This window comes from Humulus lupulus, chromosome 4, assembly GCF_963169125.1.
Source record: "Humulus lupulus chromosome 4, drHumLupu1.1, whole genome shotgun sequence".
NCBI classification, from domain to species: Eukaryota; Viridiplantae; Streptophyta; class Magnoliopsida; order Rosales; family Cannabaceae; genus Humulus; species Humulus lupulus.
The window spans coordinates 210,735,898-210,756,139 of NC_084796.1; the positions used below are offsets into that span (position 1 = coordinate 210,735,898).

A 20,242-nucleotide genomic window follows, 5' to 3' on the forward strand; every position below is an offset into this window, starting at 1 on the left:
TCTAACGGAACACATATCCGCCCTTTGTATCTCAACAAGCCTATCTCAGACACTGAATAATCTCTGGACGCTCCAGCCAGAACATCCTCTCTGATCTTGATCAGCTGTGGATCACTCAACTGACCTTCTTTGATTCTCTCCAATAGCGTAGACTGTAGCGTAATGTTAGTCAACTGGCCCACCAGCAACTCAATACCAGCTCTGGTCATATCATCTGCCAACTCTCTGGCTATCAGCCTCATACCATGAATCTGTCCCGGACCCTTCTAGCTCAAAGCATCAGCTACCACGTTGGCTTTTCCTGGATGATACAGAATCTCACAATCATAATCTTTTACTAACTCCAGCCAACGCCTTTGTCTCATGTTCAGGTCTTTCTGGGTGAAGAAGTATTTTAGGCTCTTGTGGTCTGTATAAATCTCACACTTCTCTCCATAGAGATAATTCCTCCATATCTTCAAAGAAAAAACCACAGCCGCCAACTCTAAATCATGAGTGGGATACCTTTTCTCATACTCCTTCAACTGACGAGAAGCATAACCTATTACCTTCTCTGATTGCATCAAAACACAGCCCAAACCCTGATGAGAAGCATCGCAGTAAATCACAAACTTCTCCTGGTCTGTTGGAAGACTCAGAATCGGAGCTGTAATCAATCTTTGCTTCAGTTCCTGGAAGCTGTCCTCACATTTATCTGACCACACAAATTTCTGACTCTTGCGTGTCAGCTCAGTCAATGCACCAGCTATCTTTGAAAACCCTTCCACGAAACGTCTGTAATAACCTACCAATCCAAGGAAACTTCTAACCTTAGAAGCATTCTTTGGCCTTGGCCAATCTCTGACCGCTTCGATCTTTGCTGGATCTACCTTAATCCCCTCCTTACTGACAATATGTCCAAGAAAGGATACCTGAGACAACCAGAATTCACATTTCTTGAATTTGGCAAACAGCCTATGTTCTCTCAGTCTCTGTAGATCAGATGCTGCTCATGCTCTAACTCAGTCTGAGAATATACCAGAATATCATCAATGAAGACGATCACAAACTGGTCTAAATAATCCTTGAACACTCTGTTCATTAAATCCATAAAAGCAGCAGGGGCATTAGTCAATCCAAATGACATAACTAGAAACTCATAATGCCCATACCTGGTACGAAAGGCAGTCTTCGGTATGTCTCCCTCCTTGACCCTCAACTGATGATAACCAGAACGAAGGTCAATCTTTGAGAATACCTTCTTACCTTGCAACTGATCGAACAAATCATCTATCCTTGGCAAAGGATACTTATTCCTAATTGTCAACTTATTTAGTTCCCTGTAATCTATACACATTCTCAGAGAACCATCCTTCTTTTTCACAAACAGAACTGGCGCACCCCAAGGTGAGAAACTAGGTCTAATAAAACCCAAGTCTAACAGCTCTTGCAACTGTACTGTTAATTCTTTCAACTCAGCTGGGGCCATTCTGTATGGTGCTCTAGACACTGGCTCCGTCCCTGGTGCCAGTTCTATAACGAACTCAATTTCCCTGTGTGGTGGCAATCCTGGCAAATCTTTTGGAAACACATCAAGGAATTCACATACAAGTCTAGTATCCTCTGGTCTCACTGGCATGACATGGGTGGTATCAACCACACTGGCTAGGAACCCAATGCAACCTCTTTGCAGTAGATCTCTGGCCCTCAACACAAAAATCATAGGAATGCGAGGTCCATGCACAGCACCAACAAACACAAAAGGATCCTCACCTTCAGGCTCAAAGGTGACCATCTTCCTGCTGCAATCAATAGTTGCCCCATACTTTGCCAACCAATCCATACCCAGTATCATATCAAAGTTAGTCATAACCAACTCTATCAAGTCCACTGATAACTCTCTGCCCTCTACTGTCACTGGCAAAGATCTGACCCATCTCCTGGATACCACTAACTCCCCAGTGGGTAACAAAGTATCAAATCCCACAGCATAGAATTCACAAGGTCTACACAGTCTATCAATAATGCTACTAGCAACAAAATAATGTGTAGCACCATAATCAATCAACACACTATAAGGGATTCCAGCACTAAAAAGCTGACCTGTAACAACTGAGGGGGAAGCCTCAGCTTCTGCTTGAGTCAATGTGAACACTCGAGCTGGGGCTGAGCTGTCCACCTTCCTGGGTTCTTCTTCCCCTACTTGAGGGCAATCTTTCTTAAGATGACCCACTGCTCCACACAAGTAGCAGGCCTTTGCCCTACACTCTCCTAAATGGCGCCTCTTGCATCTAGGGCATTCAGGACAAGTCTTCCAGGCTTCACTACCCCCAGGACGACCCATTGTAATACCACGGGGTCTCCTGTCAGGACCTGGAACTAGGAAGGTATCAGGAACCTTCCTCTTCTGATCACTAGGGCCAACACCCCTACCAGAACCCACAAATGGAGGAACTGTCCTCCTGAAATCCTTTCTGGTTGCACTGTCATGCTAGATCTTGGTCTATGCACTCTCAGCTGTGAGTGCCTTCTCAACCACCTGCGCATAGGTAGTAACCCCTGCCACAATGGTGATACGTACATCACGGGCTAGTCTGGGCTGTAGCCCCTGGAGGAATCTCTCTCTCCTGGTCCCATCAGTGGGCACCAGTTCCTTGGAAAACTTTGCCAAATGGTCAAACTTTAAGGCATATTCAGTAACTGATGAGCTTCCCTGAACTAGCCTGATGAATTCCTCAGCTTTAGCTACCCTGATGGCATCATTGTAATACTTTTCATTAAACAAAGTCTGAAACTCCTCCCAGTTCAGAGCATTAACATTCCTGGTCTGGGTAATCACTTCCCACCAAATCTGGGCATCATCCCGAAACATATAGGTAGCACAGGCCACCCTCTCACTACCAGCTACCCTCATAAAGTCAAGGACAGTGGTAATCATGCTCATCCATTGTTCTTCCTTGGCAGGATCTGCACTACCCTAAAAAACAGGAGGTTGTTGTTTTTTGAACCTTTCATAAAGAGGTTCCGATTTATTTCCTACCTCAGGCGGCTGTCCAACCACTGGCACCGACACAGAAGGTGCCTCTAATACACCAACCACTGCAGGCACTTGTTGCTGTCTCAGGAGACAAATCTCCTCTCCTTGTTTCAACACTATAGCCTGAAAGTCATTAAACAACTGCTGCCAGTTTGCAGGAGCTGGTTGTGGAATCTGAGACTGGTCATTTTCCTGACCCTGGCTGTTATTGTTATTCTGGCCCTGATCACTCTGGCCAGCTGTAGTATCTGTCTGTTCTGGATTCATTCTTATCTGATACCTTGTTGAAACATTGATAAATACGGCCAGTTAGGTAGTAATAACTAAACCTCTTGCCGCCTCACGGTCCAAGAACAAGCAGACAATTATCATATTCCACAGTCATTCAACATTCACAAGCAGATACATGTTTATGGCACTCAGCACTCAGCATGTATCACATAACAATTCATAACATTTCAGGGGCACAAGTTCAACACAGTGTCTCATGCATACAGGTAAAGCATATGCACCACATTTAGGCAGTTATGCACATAACTACATAAATAGTTACCAAACCATGAGTCAAGCTTGACTTTAGTGATGTGTGTACATGCCCAGCCAGTCTACAGGAACCTTAACCTTGGCATTGCTCTGATACCAAGTTGTAACGCCCTGGTTACCCCAGAACAGTTACGGTGAACCGGAAATTTGACTCACTGCCTGAGTTCTTTGGTTAAAAACGTGATCTAAGTGTTATTAACAGGTTAAGGTGAAAACCAGTAAAAAGGAAAGGATATGTTTTATTTGATACATAAAACTGTTCATGGGCCCACAAGAACATTTACAAGTTATTTACAACTCAAAAAGGTCATTACTGTTCCAAAATTTCAAACCCCGCCGACCTAAGCGGCAAAAATAGGGTAAACCCCCTAGTTCCCCTGAGAACTCCTTGGCCGTGGTGGTCAAGCGGCCACATATGTACACATCACCACCTAAGCTCTCCACTCAAGGCTGGGTGAGCTTTTCTTTTCCTTTACTTGCACCACATAGCACCCATGAGCCAAAGCCCAGCAAGAAAACACAGTATTATATGTAAACATCATAAAATGATTATCATTATAATCACACATAGCTCATAGCTTTCAAACAGATGAGTGAATATCACTTGAGGTCCTGATAAACCATACTGAGTGACTGACAAGCAGGTCACTAATTCAAGTGGAAGAGTGGCTTCTAGGTAAGCCACTAGCCTTCAACAAATGAGAGACTGATGGGTAAGTCTCTACTTTATCAAGTGAGTGACTGATGGGTAAGCCACACAAGCGCTTATAATATTCATCGAACTTGAGGTCGGTCCGGAATTAATGCTCTTTGAGTCATTCAATGCAGAAAGTCGATTAGATATAATCTTTATTGGCTTGCGTTGAACACGCTAAGGCCATCCTGACTAATGATTTAGTGCAATGTGACCAGTGCCCAGTACCACTGCCGAACCTGACTAATAAGTCACAGCTTCACAGTTGATACTAACACCTTTGCCAAATCTGACTAATGAGTCAGTACCATGCACAAGTGAGCTACATTTGCTAAGTATTCCATAATCAATTCATGTCCACATTTATACATCCAACATGCCTCATGAATAACCATGCATGTCACATTTGGGGTGCAGTTTTCCTACCTCTGATTCAAGCTAGAATGAACAAAAGAATGACCCTTGAGAACGATTTGGCTTTTAGTCCTTTAGCGGTTACCTAATCATAACACATTATAGGATACCATCAATAACATGATAATCAAAGGTTCTCAAACCAATATCTAGCCTCCGAGAGATCAATCCAAACTAATCCAAGTAGTAAGGACACTCCCAAGGCCTAAAACTAGGTTCCCGGGGTCAAAACGAGCAAACGGGGCGAAAACTGGGCAAGGGCTGCGGCCCTAGCACCTTGGGCCGCGGCCCCCAGAGTTCCCTGAGGCAAGGGCCGCGGCGCCCAGCAATCACAAAAACTCCACCTTCTTCTTCAAGGCAGGGCCGCAGCACCCCAAGAACAGGGTCGCGGCCCTCAACTCTAGGCCATTCCCAAACACGTTTTTATCACTCCAAAGCCTCCAAAATCATACCTAAACATTCCCCAATCATCAAATCAAAGTTCCTAAGCTTCCCAATGCACCAAAACCCTCAAAACCCAAGGTTCAAACGAATCAAAAACACAACAATTCACAAAGTCCAATTCAAAGCTTAGAAACTCTAAAAGCTCAAAACTTTAAACTTATATTACCTTCGATTAGGTTGTTTTCTGTCAAATCCTTCAGTCAAGAAGCTTCTAATCCTTCCTAGGATCGCTATGCCTCAATCCTCACTTGATTCCGACTCCTAGAACTCAAGATTTCTTCACATATGCTTCGGGTGGCAAAAATGAACTAACGAAGGAGAACGAGAGGTTTTCTAATCGTACGTTCTATCTGACAGCTACTTCAAGCTTAAGTAACCTCAAATAAAACCTAATGCTCGGGGTCCCGAAAACACCCTCGGGGACATTATCGTCAAAACCTCCATAATTTCACCCTGATCTCAAATATTCCCAATTTAGCATCAAATAAACATTTCTACTACTCCAAAATTGACCCCGTTATGACAAAATCGCTAATCCACTAAAAATGACCGTCTCATGCCGAATAGCTCGAATATATCTCCATAATAATGGAATCTCATTCACAAATCACATTATGCACCCAAATACACAAATTTACCCTCAATGGGCCAAATTATCAAAACAGCATAATATTTCAAATGTGGATCCACATGCATGCATATATCATTATATCATAATATAATTCGCACAAACATGCATATATTCATTTAATGGTGTAATTAAACAATTACGGCCCTCCTGGCCTACTAAACCACCACTAAACCTCATCAGAGAATTTGGGGCATTACAATAAGGTTCTGTGAACAAAACGATTCCTCTAGTCAAAGTCTTATGGAGGAATAACAAGGTCGAGGTCGCGACCTAGGAGCTAGAGTCGACTATACAGGATCAATATCCCGAGTTATTTAGGTAAATTTCGAGGACGAAATTTTTAGTAGGAGTGGATAGTTATAATGTCCCAAAAATGCTAACAAGGTTTAGTGCATTGATTAGTGTGCCAGGAGGTTATAATTATATATATGTGTGTGATTAATTGATTAAATGGTGACTACATGGCATATATGGTTTATATGATAATATAAATATATTTATTTATATATGCATGTTTATGTGTATTAAATGTGCATGTGGGCTCGTTTTTGTTTATAAGGGCATACTAGTAATCTTGGCCCGTTGAGGGCATAAATATGATTATATGCGTTAAATGATTGAGACCACATTATTATATGGATATATTTGCAGTGTTCGGCTCGAGGCGATCCTAGTGAGTGGATTAGCATAATAGTCACAACATGGTTTAATACCCGGCTTGGGGGTGAGCCTAGGGGTATTTTGGGAAATTTAACATATACTTGGGATTTATCGAGTAACGACTAAGTATTTGGTAATTAGTTGGACATGTCGGGACTAATTGGAAATTTGTACGACGACACGAGAAATTAGTGAGAAACGAAGCAAATGGCCGTTTTGCCCTTATGGGCAATAAAGGGCTAATGTTATTATTAGGGGCATTTTGGTATTTATGATTAAGGATATAGTAGAATAAGCTTCAGGAAATAACCAGAATACATTAGAATATCTCTCACACACTCTCTCTCACGTTCTCTCTCTCCCTTTGGTGTGCTTGGATGCTTGGGGAAATTCTTGAAGGAAAAGCTTAGGAATTGAGCTGCGAATTTGGGGAACTAAGCTAGGAGCAAGCAAAGGAATAGTTGAGGATCAAAGACATTAACTGAGGTAAGATTTAGGTCTTGACTCTTCTGGAAATTCTGACTGTTAAGATAGGTTTTGGCTGGGTTTTTGGATGTTGTTTGATTGCTGAATTGGGGTGGTAATTGTGGTTGGTTTTTTTGGTGATTTTAAAGCTTAGGTTGTGTGGTTAAGAGTCCTAGACACAGTTCTGGGTTTAGTTCAGGGTTACAAGGAACTTTTGATGAATTAGGTTAGGAGAAATTGTAGGAAAAGCCCCAGGGTTTCTGGGTTCATGGGGTCGCACCACGACCCAGTTCTTGGGCGCCGTGGCCCGCGTGACCCCGAAAGCCTTGGGGGCCTTGTTGTCTCGTAGGCGCGTCGTGGCCCTAAAGGGAAAGTCGCAGCCCGCCTACCCCTAGGATATGGGGCTGGCGCCTCTGACTTGGGGGCGCGCCGCGACCCTTAGGAGCAAGTAGTGGCCCGCCAGGCAGCCTTAGCCAAATTGGGTTTTTGGGCTCGGGAACCTAAACCTAAGTGTTCGGGAAGGGTTCTACTATCCATTTTTGTAGAATTCGAGGTCCCGAAGGTTGGTACGTTATTTGTGAAGCACTTAATTGGATCAGATTTTAATAATTATCAATTTTCGCTTGTGACTAGGGTTACCGTTAAGGCTCGGGATTGAGGATCATGCTCGGGACCGCTCCACATCCTCCGCTGAGGACTCGAGGTAAGAAAACTGCACTGGAGTTGTGAATGGGGCCGAGATCCCCTGTAAATGAACATATGTGAGATTATAAATGTATTTGTGATTGGAAATATCTGGATAGGCATGTTAGCTCGTGTTGCTTTCGATTGCGTGTTTCACAACATGTATATCTGCTATGTTTGATGTGAAAGTCCGGCCCAAGGGAGCCAAGGCTGATGTTAAGCGTACTGAACGCAGCTCGACCTAAGGGAGTCGGGGTCAGCAAAATAACTAAAGGGCTCGGCCTAAGGGCGCTGACACCTAACTAATTGTATTAAGATTGAACTATATGTTTGGATTAAATTATTTACTATTGCCTAGCTTATTGCTTGTATTCTGCTATTGATTGAACTGGTTGATCTAAGTTTATTATGCACACTCTGATGTTATCTATGCCTGTTGAATTTAGATTTCTTGCTAAGCCTTGGCTCACGGGTGCTACTTCGTGCAAGTAAACGCAAGGGAAAGCTGGACCAGCCATGAGTTGGAGAGCTTTGAGGGCAGTGTGTACATCGGCAGCTGCTCGACCACCACGGCCGAGAGATTTACAGGGCCTAGAGCCAAAATTGTATTTTTCCATTTAGGCTGGCTGTAGTTGTATTTACTTTTGAGGGTTGTAACCGCCTTGTAAATATTATTTTTGGGATCCTGTGTATCAAACTCTTATTTTAATGAATGTCAACCACTTTATGATCAAAATCTTTTAACCCTAACCTGTCTGTTGACTTTGAAAACACGTTTATGTTCAAACAACTTGATTAACAAGTCTTACACTATTTTAAATATGTAGTGTAACAGTCTTGGTTACCCAGGGGATTACAGTTTGTGTTTTTATCAAGTGAATGGAGCTTTTTTTCCATCAAATTCACCAAAGAACATTGGAAGATACATTAGAAACTAAAAATAGTTGATGCTTGTATACTATTGTCTACACTATGACTTTTTCTATTCTTATTTTATTTCTATTATTAATTTCTTTTTAAATATTATTGTATTTTATATATATATGTCATGTAGCCATAAATGCAGTCATGTAAATATATATATATATATATTTTTCAACGTTGTGTTTAGATGTCATATATGTAGAGATTATTGATATAAATATTTATATACACTATAAAACTATAATTCATTCTATCATATATATATATATTTAAAAATAATAGTGAACCCGTTTTTATTAAAATTATAGACAATGTTTACAACTTTAAAACTAAGCAAACGTGCATTGCACGTTGCTCCTACCTAGTATATATATAAAAAAAAATGTGTAGATAATGGAAATTATTGGTTTTAACGGTTTGTTTTGTTAACTTTAACTGAATATTCTAAATGTTTAACAAAATATACCTTTCAAACTAACTTAAAAATAGATATTTATCAATTATATTAATATAAATTCAAAAATTATAAACTATCATTATTATAATAATATTTAATATAAAACTACATATGTAATAATTATATTAATATAAATTTAAATGTTATAAAATATCATTATTATAATAATATATAATACAAGACTAGATATTTAATAATTATATTAATATAAATTTAAACGTTATAAAATATTATTATAATAATAATAATATATAATCCTAATTTTTTACTAACTATGTTAATATGAATTCAACTATTATAAAATATTATTATTATAATATTATTTAATACAATACTAGATATTTAATACTTATATTAATATAAATTTAAATATTATAAAATATCATTATAATAATATATAATCTTAATTATTATTAAAAAATATCATTTATCTTTAAAAATGATATCATATTATATATATATTTTAAAAAAATCATAAACAATGTTTTGGTTAAATTTTTTATTTAATATGTGTATATCATTTTTTTTATATAATATTATTTATTTATTTAAAATTTATATGCCAATGATACAAATTTAATAAATATAATTAATAAATTCTGTAAACAAAATCAAATAAACATATATTGCACGTTGCTTGTATCTAGTTTATGTATATATATATATTTAACTTCACAAATCAAATAATGTTCCTATTTGAACTTTTATAAGTTTATGGCCCAATATGAAAAAAAAAAGGGAAAATTGCACAGTACACGGTAAGTTTTAAAAAAAATTGATATATACGGTTTATATTAAAAATACGGTTTTTAATATCAAATATACGGATATTTACTCACCTCTCTCCTCCATTATCAGTCCCCTCAACTTTTCTTTTCTTTTTTTCTTCAGATTTTCACCATTTTTACTCCTCATTCTCACAGATTTTTTTAAAAATTATTTTGTGCTGAAAAGATTTGGTAGGAAAATTGAACAGTCATTAGCGACCTCTCCCGTCATTGCTACACTGTGCGAGCTGACCAGAGCTTCAATGGCAGCAAAAATGTTAATGGCTACGACGCCGCTATCTTTTTCTTCTTCGTCTCCTCCTTTCACTTTTCACCTTCACCACCAGGTAAATAAAATTATTTTTCAGTCTTTTTCTTTGATCTTTCTTCTCTGAATCCTAGCATTTATACCCACACCTATCAGGGTTTTTTTTTTTTTTTATATATATAATGTTTCTTTTCTCTTTCTCCAATTTGGTTGCCTTGGAAATGTAGAAAATTGAGGAACTTGTTTAATGGGTTTGAAATTTCTGTGATTGTTATCAAAAATTGGAATCTTGGAATTTCCATTGGCTCATTTGATTAGAACAGTCAAAGAGATTACTAGGTTCTATAATACTAAAAAAATTGTGAGATTTAAGAAAAAAAGATGACAAGGAATGATAACTAGGTTCAAATTTTTTTTTTTTAATTATGAATTACAACCTTGGCTGGAAAAAGTTTGGAGTTTTACTGCATAAAGAGGAATTTGTTTTGAACTTGTTGAAGTGTTGTTGGTTATCAATAACCCTTTATTTTACACTGTTTTGCTCAACAGGTGGGGGTTGGAAATGGGTCAAATTATGTCTCCAAAAGTTTTGAGGATCAAGGTTTGTGTAGTAGTAGCAAACATAATACTATGAATTATGTTGTCTGTAAAAGCATGTTACAAACCTATGTATTATGTTGTCTGTAAAAGCATGTTACATGTTTGTAACATGTAAATTCATAGTTGTCGTTGTCTGTAAAAACTTGTTACAGGTTCGTAACATGTAAATTCATCGTTACTGTAAAAGCTTGTTACAGGTTTGTAACACGTAAGTTCTCTATCATGTTTTTTTGTTTAAGTTGCAAGATAATGGTTTTGTTATACACATACCAGGTTATATTTGTTTAGATGTTGTTAACTTGTGTTATGTTTTTGTAAAGATATGTTATATGGTTGTTAATGTCCTGGTCTGATTTTAAATTACTTATATATTAATAAATATTTACAATAAAATGGAGAAATTATGAGAAAGATGATTATAATACTGTAACATTTTTTTTTATAAAAAGATTTCCTGTTTTACAATTGATATCATGTTAAGATTTGTCTATGATTCTGTGGAGATCTATGACAAAATATATGATTTTGATAGATTGCTTTAGTGAGTTTCGAAAGTTCTAAACTAATTATCTACTCTAGATGCAAAATATACCAAGAACAAAATAGAAGAACAAGATAACTTACCACAAAATAGATGTTTTAATTTTGTCGTGAAGTTATTTTTGTAGACACATCATTTTGGAAATTTCGCAATAGGTTGTAGTAGAAAAATTCTGATTTTGCCTAGACTTCACAAATTTGTAAGCTCTTGAATTAGTTTTTTATTTTTTATGTTTTTTCAGATGCTTTTGTAGATTTTTGTAACAAGGATGAAGACATGCTACAAGTATGGGCAGGATTGTAATAGGTTAGGTTTGTGGGTTAGGGGTTACCGTATACATGATATTGGGTTTTGGGCTTGTGGGCTTCAAATTTACTGTATATTTGTAAGAAAATTGAAATACCGTAAATTTCAAATTATTTTTGTTATTTACCATATATATGAAAATTCCCCAAAAAAAAAAGGGGTTTATATATATATATAATGTAAATTAATTTAAAAATATCTTAAAAAAAAACTTATTTACACATATTCCATGCAACATCAGCATGGTATACTAGAATTTGAAAAAAAAATTAGGAAACACCGCTTCCCGAAGTTTTGGTGATTTCATGGGTTGTAAAAAGTTACCGTTTAGTTGCTTATGATATCGATAAGATACTGATTGATTACTTTTTTTATATATATATAAAAAACTTCGTTTTTATGTGACAATATTTTGGATACATTTTAGTTACCTACAAAACTTATTTGTAAACATATTAATATACCAATTAATTATTTTTATGTTATATTATAGTATCTTATTATTTAAAATATATTTTGGTAACCTTCAAGTATATTTCAGATACTTTTTGGCTACCTCCAAAACTTATTTGTAGATATCTTGATATACCAATTAGTTATTTTTAAGTTATGTTATGATATCTTATTATTTAAAATACATTTTGGTAACCTTCAATGTATTTCAACTAATTTCCGTTACCTCCAGATCTTATTTGTAAACATCTTAATATACAAATTAGTTATTTTTATGATATATTATGATATCTTATTATTTAAGATATATCTTGTAAACCTTCAAACTTATTTCATAAATTAATAAGTTAATAAGTTGTCATATAGAAAAATAAGTATAGTTAATTTTTTTTGTAATATATATAACTTATTTTATAATGTTTAAGATACCATTTGATTTCCTTCAAATTTTATTTAGAAACCTATAGAAATTGTTCTATAAAATAGACTAATTTAAAATATTATATCTAACTTTTAAATATAAAATTAAAATAATTTTTTAGAATTTATAAAATTTGTTGGTATATTTAATTTGAAAGATACTATACGGCTCCATAGAATTATATCCCGATCCATGTGTAATTTCTTTAACTAGCCACATGACATTTATTTAATTTTTTATTCGACCTATTACTGCTTCTTTTGTTTAGACCACTTGTTACTATTTATTGTATTTATTGGGATTAATTTGTTTCTTTTCTTAAAAAAAAGAAAAGAAAACCACTTGCTATTATTTTGTTTTTATAACGTTACTTTTTCCAAATATCAAAACGACTTTTTTTCCGTTTTCTGCCACTCATCACTACTCATTTCTCTGCTCTCAATCAGTATGAAACTAAATGATCGCATTAAAAAGAAAAGAAAAAAAAAACCCAAAGGGGCTGAAATTGGCTCACCAGATTAGTGAGGTTGACATGCTGCTGAAACTGGCTCACTAGAATATCTATACAGTGGTCAAGGAGCTAAACTTTAGGAAATTCATCAATTATCCTCAGTTGAGGTACTTTTCATCAATTGCAAGTGTGAATATTCAATTTTCTATTCTTAATTTTGTCAAAATTTACGACTTTTAATTCATATATATTTGACCCATTTTTCTCTTTTTCTCTATCTCTATCTTTAATAGTTAGCTCTATTTTTCTTCTACTCTATTTTTTCTCTTTATCTATATTGAAATTAAGATTTTATTTTTAAATTCCAAATTGATTATGCTTACCATATTCTTTAAAGTACTTGTGCATAGACAAAAGTCTAAAACAATTGCATTTTCTAATTTATCTAGAACTACTTTGATTTTCTTTTTGTAAAAAAATCCTTGAACTTCTGCATAATCGTGAAAAACCATAATCACTTTGTATATATTCACTACAATCTTTGTAAAACCAAAACAAAAAATATTACAAAACATTCACAAGTACTACATTGAACTTCTTCATAATCTAATGGCTTTTCCATAAAATTTCCTGCTAAAAATTAATAAAGATATAAGAATTAAAATTTTCGCTAATATGAAAAATCAAACTTTTACTCAAAAAAAGAAAGAAAGTGAAACTTAAAAAAAGACATAAAATGTGTGGTCTAACTTCTTACAAATCGCAGTTAAGTGAGTCTCTTATCCGGCTTGCAGAGAGCCACGTAGCATAGAACTTCTTATTGCCACGTGTCATATTTCTAACTGATTCAAGAAAAAAGTTCCATCCTTTCTCTCTCGTCTCTACATATTCCATAGTAGTAGTAGCTGCAAAAAATGGTCATCTCTCTGCTTCAACTTACTGCCCTCTCTTTGCCTTCTTCCCTGAATTTTTGTAGAAATTCACATCCAAAACTAGACTCTACGACTTCGATACTCGTACACTTCGCCAAATCGAATATGATGAGTTCCGGCTCCAATCCCGGTCCGGTGAGGACTAGCTCTGCTAAAATTTTCAAGGTTCCGGACCTGGAAACCGAACAAATAGACCTAATCGCGGACCAGAATTTTCAGAGGTACTTTTTGTCTTCATCTACAAGGAGGAGGAGCGGCAATGGAGTCGCCATTGTGTGGTTCAGAAATGATCTGAGAGTTTTAGACAACGAGGCTTTGTATAAAGCATGGGTATCGTCTGAGTCGGTTTTGCCCGTTTTCTGTGTCGATCCTCGGATTTTTGGTGCAACTCATTACTTTGGGTTCCCTAAAACTGGGGGTACGTGCATCACCGTTTCTGTGTTTTCTAATTTGTTCTTATTTCCTCCATAATCTTTAATTGAGAAAATTATGATAAAGAAATGGAATGTTATGTTGATGTTTGGTTGCTTATACAAGTGTACTTGAATCCGTAGTTTACAAATCGGTATTTTCAAAATATTAAAATGAAATGTCTTGTGGTTGTTTTGGCAGCTTTGAGAGCACAATTTCTCATAGAATGCTTGGCCGATTTGAGAAAGAATTTAAACAAGCGGGGACTTAACTTGATGATAAAACATGGAAAGCCCGAGGACATTCTACCCAGTCTTGCCAAAACCTATGGAGCACATATTGTTAAGTGATTTTCGACTTAAATTGGTTTTATAAGCTCTGATCTGATGCTATTTTTGTGATAATTTTCGAAGCGTTAGAATGTGTGTATTTTATCTGATCGAGTCAGGTATATGCCCAAAAAGAAACTTGCAGTGAGGAGCTGATTGTTGAAAGGTTGGTATGCAAAGGTCTGCAGAAAGTTGTCTTGCAATCATCTTCAGAACGATCCAACAAGCCTGGTGGTTCTACGATGAATCCCAAGTTACAACTTGTTTGGGGTGCCACTATGTACCACATTGACGATCTTCCATTTTCCACCAGTAGTTTACCAGATGTTTATACTCAGTTTCGTAAGGCATGACAATTATTTTTCTTATTTTGCTTTTGAATCATTTGCACTCCTTCCTGAATTAACAGAGCAGGTGTTGTAGTTATGTCTAATCTTGTTCATTGGAAGTAAATGCAGGCAGTCGAATCAAAATGCTGTATTCGTAGCTGCATAAAAATTCCAACATCTCTTGGGCCACCACCACCCAGCATCGGCGATTGGGGGAGTATTCCGTCATTAGAGAGCCTTGAATTAAGCTCACAAGATGTAAGCTTATACACAAAGCCATTTTATTGCTTAAACATTCGTCCAGAATTAGTCTGTTTAAAAAGTTTGAAAAGCCTTGGTAACATAAATTAGATTAATAAAAAATACCAAATTGCTGAACTTTTTCCCGCTTGATGCAGGTCAGTAAGGGAATGAAGTTTGTCGGGGGTGAAAGTGCTGCACTGAGCCGAGTTTATGAGTACTTCTGGAAGAAGGTAGAGAAATATATTACACTATATTTCTTATAATACTTGGTTTTATTAATAGACTTTTAGTTTGTCTTTTGATATGGACAGAATGGTGAGGTTGCTTTATAAGACATTGCAATTGAAAAAAAAATACGATATGATAAAATAAAATGATACTTACCTGATGCTGTCATTGGAAACATATACAAGCCAAAGAGAGAGTTTACAAATAAAGCATAATTATATGTAAACTTTAGGATATTTTAACAACTTTAGATTCTAGAAACTAGATTCAGTGGAACATTAGTTGTAGCAATAAGGTATTATCTTCTCCATGTATTCCCAGGATTTGGTCAAGAAATACAAAGAGACCAGAAACGGGATGTTAGGTCCTGACTATTCAACTAAATTTTCTCCATGGCTTGCTTCAGGAAGTCTCTCCCCTCGCTTAATTCATGATGAGGTCAGGCCTTGTTCATTTTTCTTTATATGCTTACAGATTTTTGCATTATGACTTAGAATACTGAAAAATGGGACAAGTTTTTTATTGGGTTTCAATTAATGTCCCCAGGTTAAAAGATATGAAAAGGAGAGGCTAGCAAATGACTCTACATACTGGTGATAGTTTCTCTATCCCACTTAAAATATTGACAATTAGTTTAGTAGCTTAAATTAGTTTGGACATTTTGAACCGTCAATATATTTATTTCAGGCCAAAACTGAAATGAAAACTTTTAAACTTACAAACAATATTTGACATGGACTGAAGTACCTTATCGTACATTGATGTTTAATTGATATTTTAACATGAACAGGGTTTTGTTTGAGCTAATATGGAGGGACTACTTCAGGTTTCTATCTGTCAAATTCGGCGATGCTCTGTTCCATTTAGGTATATATTGTTACCATTTGATTTATCCAGTGTTTACTGTGTTAAAAATTTGTTTGCTAACTGTTTGAACAGCATTTTAGTGCTTGATGGCCATAAAATCAATTTCTCATTCAAGTGAAAACATTTAGATTTTATTTCACGTCAACTCTCTCGTCTTCTCTCTCAGGAGGACCAAGGAATGTGGAGAAAAGATGGAGTCAAGACAACAAATTGTTTGAATCCTGGAGAGATGGCACTACAGGGTAGTTCCTTGTTTTTTAGTCTATGCTCCACACTACTGTGTATATTGCTTTCCTCTGATTTTCATCAAAGCATGGGCATTTATATTAAATTGCATGACCATAGATAAAGTCCTAGTTTTTAATTCTACTCTTAATTGCAAGCTGATGTGTTTTTTTTAAAAAAAATAAAAATTGGTGGGTGAAAAGGATGATGATTTTCCAAACAACGTGTTATCCCTACCAATTATTATTATTTTTTTTAAAAAAAAAAAAGAAGAAGACAAAAGTGAATGCCCATTTAGATAATATATATGCATGTCAAATCACAACAGATATATTTTAGGTCTTTTTTTTGTGATTATATATACATATGTTTTGGTATTTATACTACCTTTACTAAAGCTTCTTGCTAATGTACTGAACATAAGATTGCTAAATCTCTAGGTACCCTCTCATAGATGCCAACATGAAAGAACTGGCAACAAGTGGATTTATGTCGAATCGGGGACGACAGGTAATCTTGATGGTTTGCAAGATTCCAACAAGAAGACTGATAGTGCAAAGCTTTATATACCCTGATGAGCAATTAAATGATAAAAGTTCCTAAATATCCATTTATAAAGCCTGTTCCCTATTGACATGATGGATATTGTCTAATTTTCTGCAGATTGTGTGTTCCTTTCTTGTTCGAGATATGGGAATTGACTGGCGAATGGGAGCTGAATGGTTTGAGACATGCCTTTTGGATTATGATCCATGCTCTAATTATGGAAATTGGACCTATGGGGCAGGTACGTACCTACAATTTACACATAATTTCTGTTGAGAAAATGCTTTGTCCATACCTTTGTATCATCCACGTGTCTGTGAAAGGACTAGATTGAGTTCCTGAATATATAGGAGATTTCTTGAATATGTCGTTTGTGAATGCCACCAAACAGCATGGCAGGATGACATGTATATGTATATTATACAATCCTGGTTGAAAATGTTTACACTTTTTATTCCAAAGAACACCCATATTATATACAAACCTCTTTTTTTTGGTTTAGAGCCATACTAAAATGTCAACATAGCTCCCCATTAAATTGTTGTGGTGGAATACTTATAAGTCTAAATTATTGTTGAGAAACTCAGAATCTTTCTACTTCATATATTTTTTTATAGAGATAATTGTCATACTTAATTATCAAGTGAAATCCAAAATATAACCTTGGAAATTTCCAAACATATACTGTACTACTGCCTTTTCTGATGCTACACTTTAATAGCATAAATTGAATACACATTCTAAAGCATGTGTTTTCTATTTAGGAGTTGGAAATGACCCCAGAGAAGATCGTTACTTCAGCATCCCCAAACAAGTAAGACCGTTCATATCTCTTATTATTTTAATTTATTGTTTTAAGAATTTTTTTCAAGTATAAAGATTTGAACAAAATAAGACCCAAATTTCTAATATTCAATTGACTGGGGAAGATTGGATATAGTTTCTTGAGTCTTAACTAATACTACATATTTTTCCATGATAGGAAACATAGTTTCTTTTCTTAGGCACTCAGATAAACTGAAAACAGCTCAAAGTCAATAAATATATATCACTTGATGGCTGATTGTATTTTGCAATTTAAAATTCTCGTCCTTTTTTTTACCATATAAACCGGGGAAATCAAAACAAGACAAGGTAATATAAAATTTAAGCTAGACTTTTCAAGTGATTTTTGTTTGGAGCCCGTTTAATAGAAGGTAAGATTTAATAATTAAGGTGCTTTTAGCATTTGCAAAGATAAGTTAGTAAATGGATTTTGTGGCTTATAGGGGATTAAAACAACTTTTACTCTTAATTTTATGTTTCAGGCGCAGACATATGATTCTGAAGGGGAGTATGTAGCATATTGGTTGCCACAATTGCGAACACTCCCAAAAGATAAAAGAAACTTCCCTGGAAAATCATACATTGAGCAAATTGTACCTCTCAAGTTTGGGAGTACTACTACTTCCAGGTACCAAGGTCGGGACATGGCCTCGGCAAGAAAAGGCAATTTTGTACATAGAGGACAGAGAAGATAAGGAACAGTAATTATATTGCTATTTTTTATTACTTTATTTATAATAATTCATATATGTTATTTAAATCTCTGAATTTTTCTAATGTTGTGTTATTCTCCTAAGAAATAAACATGCAAAAGCCTCGTGGGAAAATCTTGCTCGAGGCTTTGCAAGGCTGGGTATTGAAATTACAAGTATTATTGGTAGTGATAATAAAATATATATTTAATTTTTAAAAATGGAAAATGTTTTTTTGTATATATATATTGAGGAAATTACACCAAATATGAGATTTTTTTTATAAACTTTGAAAAAATATGGTAGTTTTTTTTTAAAGATTTTTATGGCATATTTTTTTTTTTTACATTTTTATGAGAGTTTTTTTCCCATATATTTGTAAAACTTTATTTGTATACCATATTTTATCTTTTATACATTTTTAGTACCTATTTTTTATATATTATGAGATTATTTTAATAATTTTAATCTATTTGTGTTCATTTTTATCATTTATATTTGATAAAATATTTTTTTATTTAAAAGAAAAAGTGGTGTTGCAAATCAGTTGAAAAAGAGAAAATCATCCAAGAGAAAAATTCGGAGCACGAATTTTCATATCAATATCTTTCATTTTCAAGTTCTGCTTCGTCCATGACCACCAAACTCTGTGGTTTTTTCTCATTTCTGTTCTCTATGCTCAAGATTCTCAATTGTATGCCGAACAATGAAATGAAATAGTAAGCAAAAAATAGTCCAAGTTCAACTATTAATGAGTAGAGCTCAAATTGGATACAAAACAAAGTTAGTTCAAATGAACGAAGCCCACAAACTATCCGAACCAGAGTACTTAGCAACCAAGTAACAACAGTCTATACCAATAGAAATCAATCATCATCATCAATTGCTTCCACCACTGTTCCTCCAAAGAAGAGAAGAAATCAATCATCATCAAACAAGTATCATTTATATTTTGATATTATTTTAATAATTTTAATCTATTTGTGTTCATTTTTATCATTTATATTTGATAAAATATTTTTTTACATAATTCTTTGAGAGAAAAAACTAAGACATATTCATCACCATATTTTTTATTCTCATTTCTTTTTCTTATCTTTCATTTTTTATCTTGTTCAATCAACATTTTATCCACAGTAACTGGTTACCATTATCAAAACAATTTTGATTTTTTTTTTTGTGATAATAATCATATGCCACTGTCCATTTTTTTAATGATGTGTGGTAACCAGTTACAACTATAAAAATCAATTTTATTATTTAAGAGGTGTTGTAGTAACTGGTTACAACTATAAAAATAATTTTTATTTTTTTAAGTAATGTACCATTATCAAAATATCAACTGAATTGTAACTGGTTACTTAGTGAGATGTGGAAGAAAAAAATTTGATATGAAAAAAATAAACTAAATTGATCTTGCAGGTAACTGGTTACAATCAGGTCTGAAAAAAAAATGAAAAAAAAAACAGAGACAGTTGCAATGGTAACCGGTTACTTAGCCAGACTTGGAAAAAAATAAGATTAAAAAAAAAATCTAAACTAATCATAATCGTAACTAGTTACAGCGAGGTTTGAAAAAGAAATCAAATCTAAAAAAAGAACCAATTGCTATGTTACCTGGTTACTTATTCAGATGTGAAAACAAAATCAAATCTAAATTAAACTATTAACCCCGCAGATAACACTAAAGCAGACAATTATCCTAGTTTCCCTATTATAATTAATTAAAGCTAAGCGTTCTTACTTTATCTTTTTTACCAAGCAATAAACTCATTAAGCAGGCGATCTATTTAACCTAAGAAAAGCATTACACTATGTGAAAACAGGTTAATCTAGGCAACAAATTCATCAAGCACGCAATTCATTTAACCTAGGT

At 34.8% G+C, this 20,242-nt stretch overlaps 1 protein-coding gene across 1 annotated transcript; it reads left to right on the plus strand.

Moving 5' to 3' along the window:
* The first annotated feature begins 13,617 nt into the window (after nucleotides 1-13,617).
* LOC133831169 (cryptochrome DASH, chloroplastic/mitochondrial) lies at nucleotides 13,618-18,566 on the plus strand. Its single transcript, XM_062261375.1, has 13 exons — nucleotides 13,618-14,089; nucleotides 14,284-14,423; nucleotides 14,531-14,758; nucleotides 14,870-14,998; nucleotides 15,139-15,213; nucleotides 15,533-15,649; nucleotides 15,758-15,804; nucleotides 16,002-16,078; nucleotides 16,245-16,320; nucleotides 16,744-16,813; nucleotides 16,967-17,090; nucleotides 17,614-17,663; nucleotides 18,157-18,566. Exons 1-13 carry the CDS (start codon nucleotides 13,654-13,656, stop codon nucleotides 18,367-18,369), a joined length of 1,782 nt encoding a protein of 593 aa, XP_062117359.1. The 5' UTR covers nucleotides 13,618-13,653; the 3' UTR covers nucleotides 18,370-18,566.
* Nucleotides 18,567-20,242: the final 1,676 nt, after the last annotated feature.